This window comes from Myzus persicae, unplaced genomic scaffold (genome assembly GCF_001856785.1).
Source record: "Myzus persicae strain clone G006 unplaced genomic scaffold, MPER_G0061.0, whole genome shotgun sequence".
In the NCBI taxonomy this organism is placed as follows: domain Eukaryota; kingdom Metazoa; phylum Arthropoda; class Insecta; order Hemiptera; family Aphididae; genus Myzus; species Myzus persicae.
In genome coordinates this window covers 357,735-378,658 of record NW_019104244.1, presented here as the reverse complement: position 1 = coordinate 378,658, position 20,924 = coordinate 357,735, and the positions used below count along the sequence as shown (strand labels likewise).

At 28.9% G+C, this 20,924-nt stretch overlaps 3 protein-coding genes across 4 annotated transcripts; 1 reads left to right on the top strand and 2 right to left on the bottom strand.

The window, feature by feature from the left end:
* Positions 1-2,647: 2,647 nt before the first annotated feature.
* On the top strand, positions 2,648-5,399 carry LOC111040429. Its single transcript, XM_022324352.1, has 3 exons — positions 2,648-2,793; positions 2,854-2,939; positions 4,788-5,399. Exons 1-3 carry the CDS (start codon positions 2,735-2,737, stop codon positions 5,078-5,080), a joined length of 438 nt encoding a protein of 145 aa, XP_022180044.1. The 5' UTR covers positions 2,648-2,734; the 3' UTR covers positions 5,081-5,399.
* A 4,258-nt stretch (positions 5,400-9,657) lies between these two features.
* LOC111040411 (histone-lysine N-methyltransferase, H3 lysine-79 specific-like) lies at positions 9,658-13,240 on the bottom strand. The gene is made up of 3 exons (XM_022324334.1): positions 13,017-13,240; positions 12,880-12,962; positions 9,658-10,322 (listed from the first exon to the last, which is right to left on the bottom strand). The coding sequence occupies exons 1-3, from the start codon at positions 13,085-13,087 to the stop codon at positions 9,934-9,936; spliced, it is 543 nt and encodes a 180-aa protein (XP_022180026.1). The 5' UTR covers positions 13,088-13,240; the 3' UTR covers positions 9,658-9,933.
* Positions 13,241-15,834: 2,594 nt separating this feature from the next.
* LOC111040412 (Golgi-associated plant pathogenesis-related protein 1-like) lies at positions 15,835-17,859 on the bottom strand. 2 transcript variants are annotated; one of them, XM_022324335.1, is made up of 4 exons: positions 17,609-17,858; positions 17,438-17,539; positions 16,568-16,784; positions 15,835-16,095 (listed from the first exon to the last, which is right to left on the bottom strand). In XM_022324335.1, the coding sequence occupies exons 1-4, from the start codon at positions 17,612-17,614 to the stop codon at positions 15,929-15,931; spliced, it is 492 nt and encodes a 163-aa protein (XP_022180027.1). In that variant the 5' UTR covers positions 17,615-17,858; the 3' UTR covers positions 15,835-15,928. The 2 variants fall into 2 exon arrangements, with proteins under 2 accessions (XP_022180027.1, XP_022180028.1); XM_022324336.1 differs by lacking the exon at positions 17,438-17,539 and having other exon boundaries at positions 17,609-17,859.
* Positions 17,860-20,924: the final 3,065 nt, after the last annotated feature.

Below are 20,924 nucleotides of genomic sequence, written 5' to 3'. Positions count from 1 at the left end.
GTTATTAGATTTTTAGTTGCACCAGACTATTTTTCGTAAGAATCCCCAATGTCCTTTAAATTTTTATTTGGTTTTTCTTGACGTTTTGAAATCAACTAGCGATTGTTTATTTTTTATACCCCAAAGGCCAAAGTACTAACTAGATTCACTTTCCTACCAGAAAAGATGCTCATGTAAAAAAAATGAAGCATTTTTATTGTATCAAAAGGTGTAGTTAGGCGTAAAGAATAAAACACACATTATTGTAAAATAAATATATTCATCCATCGCTACTTTCTGAATTTAAAATATGAATAATAATGTTGTTGATATAGCAATTGATTATAGAATAATAGAATTATTCTATAATAAATGATATAACTAATTTGTGTAACGGCGATTTAGATATGCAATTCCAATACACGTGAAAGCAAAATTATGTCATCTTAATAATATGTAGGAATATTACATCGTGTTATACAACCGTCTTTTTGGGAATGAATACCTATGATTAATATTGTGTAAATAAGTACCGTTTATTTAGGTTGTGCAGTTAATTGCGTTATTTTTCAATCACCAATTTACATGTTGAGTGTGCACAGTGTATAGTCTTGTTTATAAGTATTAAGAAATGACGGTTTTCAAATAGCCCCAATTATCTCTGAGCAGCATAATTAAAATATATTTAGAACAACTTGCCAATATACTTACTAGTTAGAACGGTACATAATCATAGAATCAAATTTACTCTGATATTCTATATTATAGGCTCGATGTATCACAGGCTTACTACATTTAACCAAAATATAGTACTGTTAAACATTAAATTAACGAATAAATCACTTGCGGATACTTAAATTTTTATGTAAAATATCATAAAATATAATTAGTTAAGTTTGCACAATAGTTCAAGGTCTAGGGAATGAAATTGTCATATTCGACAAGTAACAATACCCATTATAAAACTCAATACAATTATATGCACCAGCAATATGTTAAATTTATGTTTACATTTATTAAACTTTCTAAAAATTAGATCATTCCAAGTCAAAAAATCAAATCAACTTTTCGACAACTTCACACAAAAAAATGGAGTATCAAAGGATCTGCACTATTTCTAGTGGCAATTAACAAAATTGACAAACACTGTAAGTTCCCAATAAAAGCCAACATATTTGTTGATGATGCCAACTTTTAATATAGAAGCAAAAACATAAATACAGTGCAAAATAACTTACAAAAGTCAATAAATTATTTAGAAAAATGGTCAGCAAAAACCGGTTGAAACCCTAACATAAGTATCACAAATGAAAAAAAACTAAATCGAGCCAGAATTGGTCACACAAAAATGACGCACAGATACTTGATGGCAAAAGACGACACACCAATATGCCAAGTATGTGGCACCTCACTATCTATCAAACACATATTCGAAGAATGTAGAAAATACCAAAAAAAAAAGAGAAGAATTAAACATAATCCACGACATTGGAGAAAGTCTAGAACCAAATCCAGAAAACGAAACGAAAACAATAAATTTCTTAAAAAAATCCCAAATATTAAAATTATTATAAGTTAACAACATCAGTATTGCCACGTACCTATTTATAAGACACTAATTGTTTATAAAACTATATATTTATTTAATATAATTAATTAATTTGTTTTTTTTTCATTGTATATAAATTAATTTAACGCTAATGGCCTTAGTAGTCGAATGGGAAATTTTTAATTTTATGACCAATAAAAAAAAAAAATATCCATTAGTGGTGCCGATGTTGGACTGTATAGATATTTTTTAATCGATTCACTAATTGTCAAACAAAAATAATAAACTATTTTTTTAAGTGTTTATAAACAATTAAGTAACACTTTTGGCCAACGAGCCGTGTTAGATCTAGCATAGGCTACACTATACGCTTACATAATTTATGCACAATATTTTGAATATTATCTTAGTTTTATTTTGATTAGACTATAATCGAAAGGCTTCAACAATTAACTAATCGTCCTCGGTTAAGTAAAAGAGTGACTAGCAAACGTGTAATGAAAAACTAATTATTAGCAAGTATATACACTATATTTAGTGACGTGTCCAATATAACATAGGTACAGTATTGACTTTTAGCAACATGTAGCCAACAAACATATTACTATAATACGCTGTATCTATAATATTTTTCTGTTATTTAATAAAATATTAAATAAGCATGCGGATGTAGGTATAGTGTTTTCGGTCAATTATCGGTTACAATTTTCACAGCGATAATTAGACTAAAATATAGTTATAGTTAAAGTAGTCAAAAAAGGTTAGTTGAAAGCACCAACCTATATAAAAAGATATGAACGCGATACATAATAATTATTATAATTATACGAGGGATATGAATATATCTACATTTTCATTACAGTATACAGTATCAACTATCAAAATATTTCTATTAGTCATTTATGGCTCATGCAATGTTGGAATATAATAGTAATGCATTGTATAAACATATTTTTTTGTTCAAATGAAGACAATATTTGCTAAAATTGAATGTAATTATGTTGAACCGTTCATAGGTATTTAATTTTAAATATGAATAGAGAATTTCAAACATTTGTAGGAATAATTTATTCACAAACACTATAATTCTATATAGACATATAGGTAATGGGATTTAATAGTAGATATATATTTTTGTGAAACTACTGACGTTAGTCAACTTATTCTTTAATTCTTTTATTTAGGTTTGTTGAAATTATTTACAAAATGTTTACGATATACTTTTGCTTAGTTAGTGTTATTTTAGCCCCATTGGTGTCCTCGAAGTAAGTAATAATATTATTATTTTCGTAATATATAAGAGATTAAGTTATTTTAATTTTTAGAATTTCTCTAATATCTCTTGGAGGAAAAACATATTTGAATGGTCAATTTGAAGTCAAAGCACCTGATAATGGCAGTATAAAAGATGGTATTTATATGTTATAATTTGAATTACTTAAATTATACTTGAATAACTGAGGATAGCCTTATAGGATTGACTCAATTAAAATAAAATACGTGAATGTATTATATATTATATATATGAAGTAGACATATATATCAAGCACGTATAACAGTATACTCTATACATGTTAAATATATACCTATATTAAAATTACTGTTTTAAATACTATTAATTATATATTTCAATATTTGCATACATTTAATTATTTTATGGATACAATTTTTAAATACTTATGATGGTTGTATACAATCATTACAAAAAAATGAAAAAAATAACAATTTTAAGATTATAGTTGGAAATGTTTTTTTATTTGATACAATATTGTATGGTAAGCAATAAGCATATACAGATGGATTACAAATATTGCACTTTGCTCACTTCTGCACTGGATGTCTATGTTGTATTATATTAAAAATTAATAGATTTTCAATGAAGAATAAATAATCGTATTTGAAGACTATATTTAAAATAAGTATAATATCCAAACAACCACAATACTAAAATGCCTATCTACTAATAATGCGTATTATAATAATTATTATTATGTAGCTGTAGTAGTAATAACTAATAATAGCGTGTTTTAACTAGGTAAGTATATTTACTAAAAACATAATTTCAAATTCTTTATGTTTTTATAATAGTGACCATTTATAATTTCTATGTAATGAAATACATAATATTTGTTTGATAATTTGTGTTTATTATTTGAATTTTTATAATGATAATTATATTAGGCGCTTTAACCATGATGATTTAATAAATTCAATGATTTATATATTAGTTTTGGTGAGTAGCCATAATACAATAATCCATAACTCGTATAATAGTACAGTATATATAAACATATATACCTATTACCTATATATGTATCATCAATATGATCATGATCTGTAAAATAATTTATGCTCAAGTTTTTAGTATTTTTAAATATTAGATTGACACTAGTCAATGGTAAATTAAAATATTATTATTTTTTTTTTAAATAATGTATTAAGGCTTCTATGATAAAGAATTTTAGTCTGTAATAACTATACTCTGTCCAGCGAGAGAACGCGCCGGTTTTGCTCATTTCTCCGCGTCATCACGCCAATAAAACCGGTTCACCTATGGTAGGGTGACACGTAGGGGGACCAGATTTGGTCGGTGCGCGGCGCATTCTCTCGCTGGACAGAGTATAGGTATTAAAGAAGGTTATTAATTAAATATAAACTAATAGAGTATAATGAGTAGGTATATACGAATATTGACATATTTAGGGAATTATAGTTTTTACTTTTTGGCTTAAGTTGTTAGTTCGGAAAAAAGTGATGATTGCGGTTCTAGTTCTCTTCATGCTTGGTGAAAGAAAGTTGTTGAAAATCTTACAGGCTTCAGTGTATCTATTGTTAGTGTCTCATTTCATGTATTACATATTGGTGCTAGTTCTTATGTGATGAGAAGAGGGTGGGTTAGATGCGAATGGCCTATTTTGGCTCGGGTAATGATTACTTCCTCTCATCTCTTGATGCTAGGAGGATACTTAAGTTTCTTAACATACAGTTTTACATTTCTAAGTTTGTTAGGGAGGGTTAGGTTTGACTAGAATTTCTGCCATTCATCCATTATTTTGTGATGTATGATGTTGAAGGTTTTGGATGAGGTTCGAAGATTAATTTTTGTTAAGAGAGAAGACGTGGTGGCTGCGTAAGCCAACTTGTTTGCTTTCTTATTTCCGGCTATTTCAGCATGAAGGGTAACCCACATAAGTCATGTAGTGCTTAACATAATATTGTTATTTAATTAAATATTTAAATTTAATTTTTATATTTATAGGAATTGTGAATGGTCATACCAAAGGTTTGAAATTAATCATTGAAAAAATATTGACGCTTCAAGAAAGATTAGCTCTTTTAGAGCGATTAAAAAAATCAAATGACAAATCGACCCAAATGGAGAAGGAAAGAATGAAAATATTAGAGGATCGTGAAGATGAATTGGAGAGATTGGTAAAAGGTGAAGAAGAACAACGACTGAACAATTTAATAAATGAAAATAAAGTCCCACAAGAAGCTATAAGTCGTAAGAAGTTTATTGTTAAAGAAATTCCAGAACAGAAAAAAAAATAACAGAGGTTGGTGGTGTGGAAGGTGACTCACAAATGATGCAGTACAATTATGTAACAGAATGATGAAAATATCCAACATGACAGTTATTAATAAATTAAATAATAATTATCAATAAATTTAGGCCCGTAACTAATGACTCATAATTTAAAAATGTCGATATGCCATAATACATAAACTTTATCAGATAGTAGAATACCAATTATTATTATAATTTGTATTATTAAACTATTATTAATGAAATTCGTAACAGCTAAGCTTTACTCTTCAGTATTTTTAAATTACAATTTCAAAATAATAAACTATTTTGTATACACATAGACATTTGGGTCGGTATGTTTTATGTGTGTAAAAATATAAAATAATTTCTTATTACAAATAATTGCAATAGTTGTAGTGTATTCTAATTAGGGCCGTTCCAAGGGGGTGGTATGGATGACCAGGCACTAGGCCCAGCGCATTACCTTACCAAAATTACCCAAAACAAAACGAAAAATAATTTCATTCTTCAGCAACAATATTCAAAAAATTGTGACCGTTCTATAATTTGCTCTAAGCTCAATTTAAGTCTCGAACGTCATGTGATCGGTCGTTGTGTCTGACTAGGTCGTCAACTAAGAACCGAGACCCAAAAGGCTGGAGTTTGTTCTCGTTTCAAAACACGTAATATGGGAATGAAATCATACATGTAATAATAATAGTAAATAAAACTCATGACACCATGTATTATGAGAAAAGGATAATTATTATATTTTAAAATTGATTTCCCGCTGAGAAAGCTGAACGGAATTAAACTCGACCTAAATAATAATAGGTAAAATCAGTGTATCCCATCGACAATAGTCAATGAGAGTAAATAATGGTAATAATAATAATTATACAACAAAACCTCTCGAGGGGGCCCGGGCTCTCGTAGACATAGAGGTATATATTACATAATAAATAATGAAAATAAGGATTTACTTGCCAGCCTGATTTACATATTCCACAAATGAAAAAAAAACACACCCATCATCTGATGTTTTTCTGTCTACCGATGGTAAACCGCCGTGGCAGCTACTCAGTGGATCTCACTCCATGTTAGTAGGCTTACAAAATATAAAATAAAGTGAGTGAGACAATTTGTAATAGGTCGCTACAGACGTCCGTCCAGTCGGAGAAAAGGGAAAATAAGAACGAAGTATGCCCTGTGTAGAATATAGTAATTAGTAGGTATTGGCGATAGAAACAGCTGTAACGAGGACTCTGTGTATAATGTATATGCTATTTTTCTACTACCCCCATTACACACCACTCCCCACTGCCTAAAAATTGATAATATTTCTACCGCCAATTCAGACAGCGGTTATCATCACGGCCAATTACTTCCTCACGGATTACGGCCAGCGGTGGAGGAGCCAGTGATATACGCGAGTGACAAACGTATTGTGTGTGTATACAATGTTATATAATATATGCAGTGGTCGGTCTGGTGTCTGATACGAATAATTGGAGGAAAAACAGAATTTGCATTATGCGTCACAAAATGTATTAATATATTAACTGTGTGGCAGTTACAACTGATGTCATTTTTTCAGTTCACCATCCTAATGGTATTGATATTTGATACCTTTATACATCCACATTGACTACAACTTTAATTTAACTTTAAATTATAACATGGGATTAATTTGAGGGGACAGACAGGGACTTTTTCCCTAACCTACTCGTAGATTTTCACGAGGTGGTTAAATTTTTGGATCAATTTTAGAAAGGCTAGGATGATGGCCCAGTGTTTATAATCGTAAATCGTTGTCATTTTTAATATATTGAAGGAATATAACACATAGCAAGAGTAACAAAAAGTAAGTAATTGTAAAGTAAAATTAAAAACCATGTAGTTATCCTTTCTTTATTTTGATGAGTATGTAAAATATCAGAATACAAATATGTTCCCAAATATTGCAGACAAATTGGAACATCTTAAAAAAAGCCAACGTGCAAACTCAGTAATGCTAATAAGTATTTGATTGAGTTTGATAATAGATAATTTCACTCAAATAATATTAATGCTCACAAGATAACACGGAAACGTTTCTGGGGGAAAAAAAACGCATCGTGTTTAGGTTGGAGGGGATTGTTTTCAAAATTGTATTTAACTTGTTCAAAATTGTACAAAAAAGTACATAATACTGTCAAGGTTTGGTATTAAAATTCAAAAGTGGCAGGGCAGTTTTGTTTGAGTCACAAGCGAATTTCCACTTCATAACCAATACTATTTAGTCACTTTTTTCTACTCTGTCCGGGACTGAGTGGTCTATTTCGTATATTATTAGGTGTAGGTACGTCGTTTCCTTTTTTTCGTCTTACGTTAAGCAATTTCGATACGTTGTTTATGTCGTCGTTTCTTGATATTCACCCCGTTTAATTGTCGGTCAGTATTGAGTTTTACTTCTTCTATTTTGAGTTGTTCTTGTTCTTTTTCTATGTGTTAAATATCATGATTTTGCTGTTTCTATCCATTTAAATATTTCATGCTGTACCGTTCCTTCTCCATTTCAGCCTCACATGGTATTCGTTCTTTTTCTCCTTCTTCATCTTGCTCTTTCAATTCCTTCTCCCTCTATATATCTTATATTTTAGTTTTATTCTATACTATAAACTTTTCTTTAAAAGTTAATAGTCTATAGCTTTGCAATCATACAATTTTATTTCTATCTATGTAAAATAAATAAAATAACATTATAAAAACATACTAAAAAATAGGATGTAACATTCATAATTCGTAAATAAACCTGCATTTATAATTATGTATCAAAAGTTATACGTTTATCGTACACAGTTAGAGTAGTTAGGGGTGTTTTGGTTGTTTGCTCCCTTTGGCTTAAATTCAGATCATAATTTTGGAGGGAATTTTGCTTCAGGAAGAACATAATTTTTTAATAAAAATGCAGTAAATTTGAGTAATAGTTCATCATCTGGCTGAATACTTATCAAATAATCTGTAAAACAGTTTTAAACTTCGTTAAGTGGTATGAATGGAAGTCCAAAAAATTTTTTAGGGAATTACCTATTTCTTCTTTTTTTTTTATAATCATCACTTAAACTTAATAACAGATTCTGAATCATTCAACTAATCAACTTTGGCTTGGATGAAATCTATAACTTTAATATTTATTTGTGGCCGAACTGTTAGTAGAGCTGCGTGAATTGCTAGGTACTTAAAAATCAACATAAGCGATTTCAGGTATAAAATTTAAATTTCGTTTATTGAATTCATTGAGAATATGCGTAAAAGTTTATGAATAACACTCAATATTCTTAGAAGGTAGCAGAAAAAATACAATAGGAATATAGTGGTGGTTGTGAGTAATATAAACAGTGAACATTTGTGTAAACATTTTACAACAACTTTTAAATGTACCATCAACATAAATTATATTAGATTTACATAGAAATTTTAAAATTTCAGTTGTTGAAAATAAAATTATGTTATTTACACTGTCATTAATTAATAAAAAGTCTTTACAATTTGTTTTTATTTTTAAAAAATTAATGTTTTATGAAAATGGCTTAAGAATTTAGGAATATTCGGTTGAATACTTTTTTAGCTTGGTGCATATTTTTTAAATTAAAGTACAATCGTTATGTGTTTCTATATGAACTTCTATATTATTTTTAAATTCATTATGCGACAACTTAGATGATCTTTTACAACGGTTTTCTTGTGATTTTATTTTTAAAGAGTTACTCACAGTCTGCCTGGTTAAAACGTTTACTTCGTTAGATTCATGTTCGTGCGCCATGTCTTTTTCAATAATTATTTCATTTTCACTTTTATAAAATGATTCACATGTTCCATGCTACTATTTCATACTTGAAATAATTCATCTAAACTTTTAAAACTGCAATAAATACTGTGTAAAGCCTCCCGCATGATGTAATTTTGAAAATTAAAATTTCGCCAAGAAAAAGTTTATAAGTATAATGGAACGCGAACCTATTGGGTTTGAAAACACGTCCCACCTTAGAAGGCTACCATTTTGAGTATTGTTGTGAAATAAACAATACAATTAATCTTCGATAGTGCTTGTTATCTTAAAAAGTGAAGATACCTCGATCGGTTAAAAGATTAACTGAGGATATCACTGACATATCATCATAGGCTGTACTCTAATGAGAAGGGGGTCATGGCATTTTGTTCTACATATATATGTTACGTATTATTCTATACAGTTTATTCTATCATCTTGTGCTCATGTGAGGTGTACGATGTACTTGCTTTGGTCAGCTGCCTCACACGTGGATGCTGGAACTACTACCACGTTCCGTCTATCAGTATAGCTATGCATATCACTGATTTTTAATGTGCCCATAAATGAATCAAGCCGCAATCAAATATACTTAACGTAACAATTGCAACGTCATTCCTTATGACTCCTTATAACATACACCTATATAACTATAAGTGATACCAGCAAATAAATCACGTAGGTTGTTTTGTATTTTGATGCTATGAGACTGTTGTTGTTTGTTATTTATTCGTAACGAAATTTAGGTAATATAAAAATTAAACATAAGATATGAAGTAAAACAAATAATTTTGAATATTGTAATGTGTAGATAATTTACAGTTTTATACCAAATATATAAGCGTAATAACATCGTATAATGTAAAATAATAATTATAGTGTACATGTGTAATACTAAATGCTAATTATTTTAAATGGTTATTCATTATGAAGATTATGTTATGATTGATTATAGATTACAGTATTTTATTAATAACTTATGAAATGGCCGACATACCGCAGTTATAACAATTTAACTGAACTACATCATGATCATTGATCAAACTAAAATAGAAATAAATGATCTTAAAAGCCCATACCTATAGTTGTTGTATTTTTTTTTGGGGGTAACTTTTTTGTACTCGCTACCCGACTGGGTTTTTTATTTTGTATATTTTTAGACGTACGCTGTTTCTGACTTATTCTTCCTTCCGTTTCACGCGGTACTCTTTTCGCTTCACGTTGAGCTGCATTTGCTTCACGTTCTGCTCTTTCGGCATTAAGTCTTTTCTGATTATTTTTTTTTGTCTCTTCCTCAAGCTGTCTTCGCTTGTTCTCCTTTTCTTTTTCCTGCTCTTCCCGCTCCTTTTTTCTCCGTTCAGCAATATTTTTCTTTCTCTCCTGTATTTTTAGTATTTCATCAACTGTCAATCTCCTATAGCTTTTCAATCCTGGGAAATTAGCTCCATCTATCTCTGAAATAATTAACCATTCAATAAACATGCTTGAAATATAAAATATAGCACACAAAATTCTTGTTTGAGTGTTAAAATACTACACATATTTAATTCGTTTATATATATGATTTCGCATATACTAATACGGAATGTGAGAATTATTAATAGGTACCAATATTGCAATCCATTAATCGTTAAGCATCTTAAATAGTTTGATGAATTCAATTTAATAAATGTATGCAATTGTAAAAAAAAATTGTTGAGTATAGTTACATGACTATGATTATAGTTTTAAACAAACTCTACACATATACTGCATGAGTCTAGATTTAAAGTTTTGGAGAGACCCTCTCTTGGAAAAATGAACGTTATTAAAATACATTATATTCTATAAAGCATATAGATTATAATATTTATTATGATAAAAAAAGGTGAATAAAAATTAAAAAAATTATTATAATTTTGTTGTCTTTGTTCTTTCTGTAGGTACTTATATGTATACTATGATGAAGAGGGACAAATGGACTTAGCCATTTGGACGTGAGGACAATTGGGCGTAAAAAAAATATATACAAATTAAAAAATAATATTATCATTATAAAAGATCATCATCAAAATATATTAAATACACGGTTATTTACTTATTTGTATCATCTAACAAAAAGCTTTCATAAAAAAATGAACGAAATGGGTATATAATTGTTCTTCAAGGTATACAAATGATGTTGATTTTTCATTATTTATAAGAATTCTAGCCCTTTCATTTGTTCCAATCGAAGACCTAGATACAACAATTAAGAGATGATTTACCAGAATGTTTACAACCTTTACTAGACTGGTTTGAGGACAATTATGTTAGGAGGGTTTATAGAAACAGAAGAGATCGTCGGACATCATTCCCACTACATATTTGAAATTTACACCTACGAGTTTTGAATGGTCACGATAGGACTAACAACTACGCTGAAGCAGCTAATAGACGACTAAATGTTAAAATGGGAGTTCATGTTGCAACATACTAGTTTGTGGTCCTTCATCGACTGTTTACGAAAAGTACAAGCTGGGTGAGATATATCTTACTGCCAACTTGAAGCAGGTAAGCGGATAAACGTATTTTAAGAATTGTTCAAAGTTATGAAACTAAAACTAAAATATCATTTTTACGCTGAATCGCTCAAAATATTTCTCTAGGTATACCTATAATTGTCATAAAAAATTGTTTAGATACATTTTTAATTTTAATATTTTATATAATAAATAATTTGTATATTTAAATATTTTGTATTCGTTTTCGTTTGACAAATAAATATGATAATAAATATAAATAATTTATTAATTTTATTTACTGATTTATAATTTTGATTGTATTTTTTTGACGTCTAATTGTCCCCAAGTCCAAGCGGCCACGTTCATTTGTTCTAGATCAATACTATAATGGTTCATTTTCTGGTAACATCATCCATTAGCTAATATCCATCAAGTAATATTAATAATTTAATAAGTGATGGTAGAAAGTACATTCTACTTTATAAGAGGTAAACCAGTGGCTTCAGGGGGGGGGGGGGAGAAAGCCCTTTTCCAAGTCAGCATTTCTAAAATATTGAATATCGTTAAAAACAAAATAACAAAAAAAACATATAATAAATTATAATATCGAAAGTTTTTTGAATATAATATTTCTATATACCTAGTAATTATTACTAATTCCACCCCAACCATATCTCTGGAGCCGTTCCTGAGGTAAACTATTCATCTATAAACACGATTTGAGTTGTGTTCCATATGCTTTCTTCTAAGGAACTACAATTGCATTTTACGACTATTATATTGTACCAATGTAAGTTATAACTTCTGTTGTAGATAATAATACATTGTACTATGCACAAAATATATTAGAAAATGAGGATAAATGTATACATACCTTGTGTAATGAAACAATTTACTTTTTTAAATTGTAAATTTTATATTTTTATAATTTGTAGTTTTTAAATTTTTAAATTTAATAGAATAAAAAAACCTGCCATGGACATTCAACTTTGAACAATTTTATTTAATTAGGAAAAAATTATAATGTGTGTGGAATGGTTGAAAATGGAAAGCACCTGGAGTGGTCGGCAATTCGAGCAAAACTGAATTGCCATATGACTTTTTGGTCACACTTCTGCCACCACAGAAATTAGCTCCATCAATATTATAATAATCCAAAATGAGCTGCTCTTTCTGCTGTCGGTATCTATATTTACTTAACTATTTCACAGAACAATATTTGAATAACTCATCTTCCATCTAAAACTTGAAATATCAGACGAAACATGTGGATAAGCCAATGTACCTTAATATAATATAGACTGTTAGGTGATTTTCTGGCTGTTGTGTGAAAAAAAAAAACAATTTATTTTATTTTATTATTTTAAACGCTTCAACTGACATCGAAATTTAAACTTTCAGTAAATGCGTGACAATAATATTATATATTTTATTAAGTCACAGAATAATAACTGAGTTTATTCACTTCAATAATATATTATTTTAGGATTTGTTTAATATACAATGTTTTATTGAAATTTATATTTACTTAAAGTTTTGTTTCCTCCATAAACTATTTCATATTTTGAATTTATGAATGTTCGTCCATTGTCATATGACATTGAGAATGAACTGAAATTAAATTGTATCAAATAACATGCAATTTAACGACGATTTATAACTTACGAGGTTAATGCCGCAAAAATAAGCACCGAAAACAGAGACGTGTAAAGTGGATTTATAGTATAAAGCTTCATGTTCACCGGTTTAAAAATTCTCTGCAGTTTTACCGTTTAATGTTCGGCAACACAATTTGTTTCACTATGCAATGATTGTTGACAACTGCTTTTATATAATGATATGTATGACATGTGTGATAAAATTCTAAATATAGTGTAGATAACCTAGTATTGTTCATATCCAATTTGAATATGTATATATAGTTTGAATATTTAAAAATACCAAAAGCTTGAACCTACGTTAGTCATTAAGTGTTTGGTAAATTCTATGAAATTCTAAAATCGAACATAATACACTAACTATTTATAACTAGTCATTATGATAATAAAGTAATTATATTGCGCATCTTGTGATACAATATGTTAATGAATATTTCTCATCTAGTATTATATTAAAATTGTAAAGCATTTTTGTTCTATTTGCTTTTCTATAGATTTTAAACTGACGTACACCTAATTTATAGGTGCAAATTTGAGTTATAGTTATTTGTTTAACAATATTTTACAGGTTATTGATCACATGCAACATATTATGATCATTTTTTTTGCATGAAATATTCTATATAATGTGGTAAATATTATTTACATAGGTAATTTATATGGCTATATAATTTACTTATTGTAAATTTTATATTTTTATTGTTTTTTCTATATATTATACAAAGTCAACATAATAAATAAACTATCTAATTTACAATTTGGTAGTAAAGGATATTATACTTAACGAGTTTGTGCGTCTTGAGTGTTAATTTAAACTAGGTTAATACATAAACAATAAACATAGTAAAGTTTTTCTTTGGAAAATAGTGTGAAATTTAATTTTTATATATTTTGTTCTATGGCTAATTTGTTGGCGAGATTAGTAATCAAGTAATAAATAGTAGCCACTAGTTGTTATTAATGATAATAAGTGATATTAGTAGACTTTTTGGCAATACCGACGATTGCCCCGTTATAATTCTCCCCCTTTTTAAACATTACTTCGAATCGTTTTTCTTCTGTTATTTTTGACTCTGCCACTATTTCTTGGACGGGGTTCATAATTAATAATTACTAATTATATTACGGTGTTGGGCAGAATCTCTAATTTCCTTGTTTTTCATCGTCAAATTTGTAGAACAACCCGGTAGCCGGTAAATTGCCCAGTGAGTTGGTTTACCCGATAGTTGCTTCCGGTGTGTGGGTGTGTGTTGTGTTGCGGTACCTATAGTGCTAACTGTAATGGTGGTTATTTGTATATGCTTGCTGTGTTCTGATAAAAGTTGTTTTAATATGTGCTAGTATATGCTGTACATCAATAAAAGGCTACTTAAGGCCTTAGATAATAATCTAACCTTTACATTTTATAATAGGTCAATACACTCTAATATCAAAACTAACATCAGTAACATCACACTATGGAATTTGTCGAAAATGTGCTACCTATGTCGTTCGTGTGTAGGGCGGAGACAAGTAGACAAGAGATGCAGGTACGACCTCAACGTCGTCTCAAGAGCCTTTTTGGTAATACTAAGGATGGCCCCGTTACAAGCTGTGTAATTATAAATTATTAAATTTTAGTAGGTGTGTCATTGTATCATATACTTGATTCAAAATTGTTCATTGTATGTAGTTCCAATAATATATTTACTAACACATAGAATATATTGGAATGCAATATAAACACGGAGCAAAATGACATCAATAATGATATGAGTTACTTCATTACTTTTTAATTACAATGGTGGAATTATAATTTTAAACATTGTCATAGGACCTAGATGATATTAAATATTTTATATTTATTTTGCCATGGTTCCTATTATTGAAAAAATAATACTCGAACTGTTGACACAAATGAGGGGTTTAATTGTCAATGCAGAGTGTATATCAGACAAATGCAAATTAAAACAATAATAAGTGGATATGTGATTCTCGTTAGAAAAACTAAATAATAAAATCAGTGATGTACCACCCTTATTATTCCTCTATATTATGTTAATTATTGTCATAAGCTAAGATATTATTGTATACATATTTTCCTACTTGCACGCTTTATTGTATTGTTATAGTTATGTAGATCGTGCCCCGATTTTATGCTCTTGTTGATGTTCATAAAATGTATACCTAATGACTAATGTTGTAAATTTCGGAAGTTTTTGTGTCATTGATGAAAATGTGAACCTGGGACCATTTGATTTATCAATACGCGATTGATGTGAATGTTATACTAATATATTATTATGGTAGTTGAAAATGAAAGAAAACGTTAAAAATACCAATAGGTAGGTATATATAATATACCTTTGTATACCTTGATGTCATTCGGTAAACTCAAAGTAAAAATTAACTAAAATTGTAGACATTTTATATATAGGATATCGCCGTGGTGATGATATTTGTCTAGACTTTAGTTCCTATATATTTATGATTCTATTTATGTAACAATGTATGGAAATCATACAAAGTAGACTTGACCGATAAATGTGTGTACATGTATATTTATATTTTAAGTCATAGACTATTATTTGTCGTATTATTAAAATAGGTATTAATGTGATAGCGTTATTTTCTTATACTACGAGTACAATATCACACGCTGACGTTTTGGTACATGCGATATTGTTCAACTGTGGGAACAATGATAAATAATTAAGACTAATTATCTTACTCTCGAACCTTTGAATCTTTTGTATTGACATAACTGAAAGCCTTATTAGCTTAAAGTTATCTTTATTGAATAATTATTATATGAATTAAAAATTTAAAAAATGAATTCAAACAAAATTGTTGAGTGTTTTTTTTTTATCACAATGACAGAAATCGATTTTATTATAATATTTATGTGTGTACATAATATTAATTTAGTTGTGACTCAGATTATGGAACACCTGCAGATGGCTGCAATACTTGATCTTTAAACTGCGATCTAATGTTTCCGTGAGGGTCATAATTACATACAACGTATAATTTACCGGATTTAGAACTTTTCGATGCACCAACGCCAAGCTCACTACTGTCCTTCCAAATAACTTGAGTAAAATGAACTGAAAAAAAAAATGATTAAATAAATTACATTCCATCAAATGTTAGCTAAAAGTAAGTAACAAAATAATAATTTATTTTTTATACGTGTATATTATACTTTTGAATTTCAGTTGTAAATTATAGGTATTAATAATATAAAATATTTAAATTTACTAATCAATTTGTTGCTAACATTGTTTTTTTTTTTAGTCTGTACTTATTTAAATCTATTAACAATTAATCTATGTACAAAATATATTAATGAAAAAAAAACCTAATAATGTCGGTGATATAATGATCGCAATAATAGTCAAACTAAATGAATGCATATATTTTAAGCCAATTAAGTGCACCATTAAAATTAAAATAATTCAAATGTATTCAAAAACACTACAAATTCACTGATATAAACGTTTAAAAAGAAAATTTCTAAGTATCTCAAAAGAAAAGGTATTTAAAAAAGGCAATTGTTAAAAATTATTTGAAAATTACAAGCTTTTGTAGAAGCAGCCATGTCATCGTTTGATCCTTGAAAATCAAAATATTTGATTTCATTATACCAGCTGTTTACTGCTTTAATGCCCAATTCGGTCACTTGTTCTGTTGATTTTATGGTGTAAATATTCTCACCATATGCATTATTCGGGCGATGTGATGCTACGTCTCTTTTAGCCAGTTCATTAGCCCAATTTTGACTTAGGTCGTTCAACTGAAAAACAAATTAAGAAATTAAATATTTATATAAAAAAGGGAAAATTGAATATTAAATGAACATTTAAAGTGAAATTATTCATTATTAGATAGTTTAAGAAGTTACTAATTAATATAATAATTAATATTTTATTATAGAATATTAATACCTGTGTAACTTAAATAACTGTAACGATGAAGTTCCAAAAATGTTTTTGCACACATGTATTAGATACAATTTTATAAAATTATGTTATGTCAAAACCTTAAATAAAATATAAAGCTGTTTTTCATTTATGATGAAATTTGTTCATGGTGTTATAAATATTTACCAAGTTATGTTAGGTTAGGTATTAACTACTCTACAAATCTAAAATGATACTGATTATACTTGAAAATATATGTAAATGTTAAATTTGCTGTCACAAATTCTTTAATATTTCCTTTAAAGCAATTTAAAAATGAGTTGTATACCACGTAATCTTAACGATGACATGCAAAAAAAAAAAAATAAATACAAAATTCACATTTATAGAACCAAACATTGTAATTCCATATATATGACACATTTTTATTGTTTAAGATAGTCAAAAAAATATTTCAAGTATTGTACATGTTACTATGTAAGTAAGCGACCCACTTACTAAAATTTAATAATTTATCGTTACAAACCTTTGAATTGATTTTTAAAGGAGGCACGTTATGTTTTTTTCTGTAGAAGTTATGCCTTTCTAAGGCATCTGCTATAACATTTTTGGTCTCACCTTCGTCTTTCTGTATGTATGATTTTAAAAAATATGTAAATTTAATTAAATATTTAAAGTCTTAGGTATTTACACTTACCGCCATATTAAATATATCGTGAATGTTAATGAGCTTATTTTATAACCACTGACTACATAATATTAGTTACTAACTAGTAAATAGTAAATACAATTACCAAATAAGTTTTCAAGCCAAGTAAAAAAAATGTTTGATAGTTACAAACACTTAGGAGGAACTTTTAAAAATGATTTGACTTTTATAGGTAATATCAAATGAACTAAACAACATTAACCCGTGTGCTTTTATTTTATTTTATTCAGCCTTGTATTATCTAACTATTTTATAATAGGTTTACTCATATTCACGTACCTTATATTATTTATCATACTTTAAGTGATTTGCACTATAAACTTTTATTGTAGTCAATAATAATATTTGTTAACTGCCACAAATTAAATTTATGGAGTGTTTATAATTTTAAAGAAAGGAAATAGTATATTAAGTCATTAAGATATATAAAACTAGATAACCTCTCAATATCTGAACCATAATATGACTCATATTTTTCAACTTATATATGAATATTTGTCATTGTTTAAGTGCAAATAAATTATATTATTGTTGAAATAAATAGTTGCACCGGATAAGGTCAATAAAATGAGAAGTTTCGGTTAACAAATCATTAAATAGTAGAGCTATACAAAATTTTAATTTGCTATATATATGTACCAATCTCTATTTAGAACTGTATTTTAATTTTCGAATCTATGACTAGTTTTATGAGCAAACAATAATAATTATACAATATCCTAATTAAGTTATACGTCATATTGTTGTAACTAGAGTTGTTTATTCTGCTCAGTGGTCGAGGGGGGGGGGGGGGTATACGGTTTGATGGCATCCCTCCACTTATTTTGAGCCACTTCAACCACTAGTTATGCTGAGTAACAAGAAAAAAATCATCGATTTAAAAACTATTTTTATTCAAATATTCAATAACGATCAATAACTTTATGACACCTTTATGTATTTAAATATCTAAAAATATTTGTTTAGTATTATTAAGTATTAATTATAATATATTGAGCTTTATTTTTTTGATCAGTTGTTCTGATTGTTAAATCAAGTTATCGAATTATTTTAATAAGCAATGTTAAATATTATTAGCTATTAAGTAAGTTTTCATCGAATTATAACACTTAATTTCTTTTTTATATACATTGCAACTCAATAAATCAAAAATATCTTACCTTGGCCAGCGTTACTTCATTATAATCGGTTGATCAAAGTTCACTAAACGAACGTGCCTGAGGTTGGCTGTTAGATAATAATGACATCAATTAAAATAATTTATTGCATGAACTTAAATAATTTTTATTTTATTTTAATATTATTATGGTTATGGTTATTGATATTTGTTATTATTATTATATTTAACTCTATTTTTCATAAGTGTAATATAATAATTATTAAAATAATTACATGTAGTAAAATAGTTTATACTTATTTAAAAAAATTCAAAATTTGATTTTAATTTGAGTTTAACACATCTACGACGATTAACTTTACTCTACATTTGACCATGGAGAAACCCTTGAATATTATAATGATTAAAATTGATAGTTTCCAGATATTTCGTTATTGTGTTCCAACGATTTCAGAAGTCGTGAACTGTAACAAATGTACGGAGTATACTGAATAAATTATTGATTAAAAAACAATGTTTTTTTATGTACACAAACTATATTCAGCTAGACAATTATATAACCAACAAAACTTAACACTATTTTATCATGATAGATGGACAAAAAAGGGAGAGGACTTATGTCATTAGTGAAATAGACTGGACGATATTGGCCACAGGCCAGCTGTTGATGACGTTTGACAACAACGGACGGCGAGCGGCCTGTGCGATATCATGTACTGAATGAGCAGCGGCGGCGATGGAGACTACACAAGTCACACAGACTGTAAGTGCAACGGCTGGAATAGTAGAGGCCTTCAGGATTTCGAAAACCACCTCACTGGATCATCCAATACGTACATTTTCACCCCGGTAGCTCTCTCTCCGGTAGAGTAAGAGTGGCTAGCCTCCGAAACCACATACCACTGCTTCTGGAAACAGAGTGATTGCTTAGAAAACGCTCTTGAAACCGACTACACCTTCTCTGTTTCTATGGTGCTGGTATTCGTTCAGACAACACTTACCCAAATTTCTGCCGCTCTAGCTACCACCGCTTGACTTACATCGACTACAATCCCCACAAATCCCTGCATGGTGACGAGTAACTCGAACATAAGGACCTGAAGACCATCCTCATAGCTCTTAGGATGATTGACAAAAACTGCAAGTGGCGCTACGTTTGCGTCTCGAATTCCGAAGACACAGTCACGCCGTTGCTCATGGATTATACAGGAAGTTATACCGAAATCACTTTACACTGCAGCCAAGCCGGGCCGAACATTCGCCGAGACTTAAACTGTTGTAATTTCCTCCATGCCTCCTCTTCGCCATGATCTTCTGCCGGAGGCACTTCCATGTAGGCCAACGGAGGTGTACAACAGTGACCAGCCCCATATGGTTTTGAGCGAAAGCCGAAGAAAATGAAAAAAAAAAATGTATGAGATAACAGTAGTTTTTGAATTAAAAATTATTCTCGATTTATTTCTGTATTACTAAACTAAATGGTTATATTAACCGTTTATCAAAAATATATATCACTATGTCTAAACTTAAGAGTCAAGTGAGTGGTATAGTATGAATAAGTACAGAGAGAAACAAAATTTATATTAAAATATAACTTAGTTGAAAATAAGAAACTATAGGTACAAAAAAAATACACAATTTGAATATTGGACAAAAATATGTTAGTTCTACTGTTATTTGACAGGTACAGATGGAGATGATTGCTTGTGGCAGGTTAGGTTAGGCTACGAGGACTGTTTAGCTAGGGAAAAAAGCTTGGAAAGTGTGCTATATTTAATGTATTTTGTAAAAAAATGATATGGCCCTCTCACACGAGTCATAGGTACATAATAATTTTTGTCACGACTCTGCCAGATTTAATAAAGCCTCAGCCGAAATCATGGGGATATACATATGAAGAACTATTCTTGCCGTTCTCGATATATTGTTTCATTGAACAGTATGGTAGTAACCACCTACCATGTAATATTTGGCAGATTAGACAATATGTTTCGATACGTACACAATACACATATTTCAATAATCTGCATTACAATAACCATTCCAACCACTGGTCCGATATCCCCGACCGATAATTTTAGCTTTTTCAGCAGCCATATAGCGGGATTTCCACTTAAACAACAGCTGAAAGCTGAATCTTAAAATAAATAATTTTTTATTAATTTATAATTATAATGGTATTAAATA

Coding starts and splice junctions, on each gene's coding strand:
- LOC111040411 (XM_022324334.1), bottom strand. CDS start 13,087: ATGAAGCTTTATACTATAAATCCACTTTACACGTCTCTGTTTTCGGTG. Junction 12,963..13,016: donor ATTTTTGCGGCATTAACCTC/GTAAGTTATAAA, acceptor ATTTAATTTCAG/TTCATTCTCAATGTCATATG. Junction 10,323..12,879: donor TGGAGGAAACAAAACTTTAA/GTAAATATAAAT, acceptor TAATTATTTCAG/AGATAGATGGAGCTAATTTC.
- LOC111040429 (XM_022324352.1), top strand. CDS start 2,735: ATGTTTACGATATACTTTTGCTTAGTTAGTGTTATTTTAGCCCCATTG. Junction 2,794..2,853: donor GCCCCATTGGTGTCCTCGAA/GTAAGTAATAAT, acceptor TTTAATTTTTAG/AATTTCTCTAATATCTCTTG. Junction 2,940..4,787: donor TAATGGCAGTATAAAAGATG/GTATTTATATGT, acceptor TTATATTTATAG/GAATTGTGAATGGTCATACC.
- LOC111040412 (XM_022324335.1), bottom strand. Junction 16,785..17,437: donor CTTTAAAAATCAATTCAAAG/GTTTGTAACGAT, acceptor TTTGTTTTTCAG/TTGAACGACCTAAGTCAAAA. Junction 16,096..16,567: donor GGCTGCTTCTACAAAAGCTT/GTAATTTTCAAA, acceptor TTTTTTTTTCAG/TTCATTTTACTCAAGTTATT.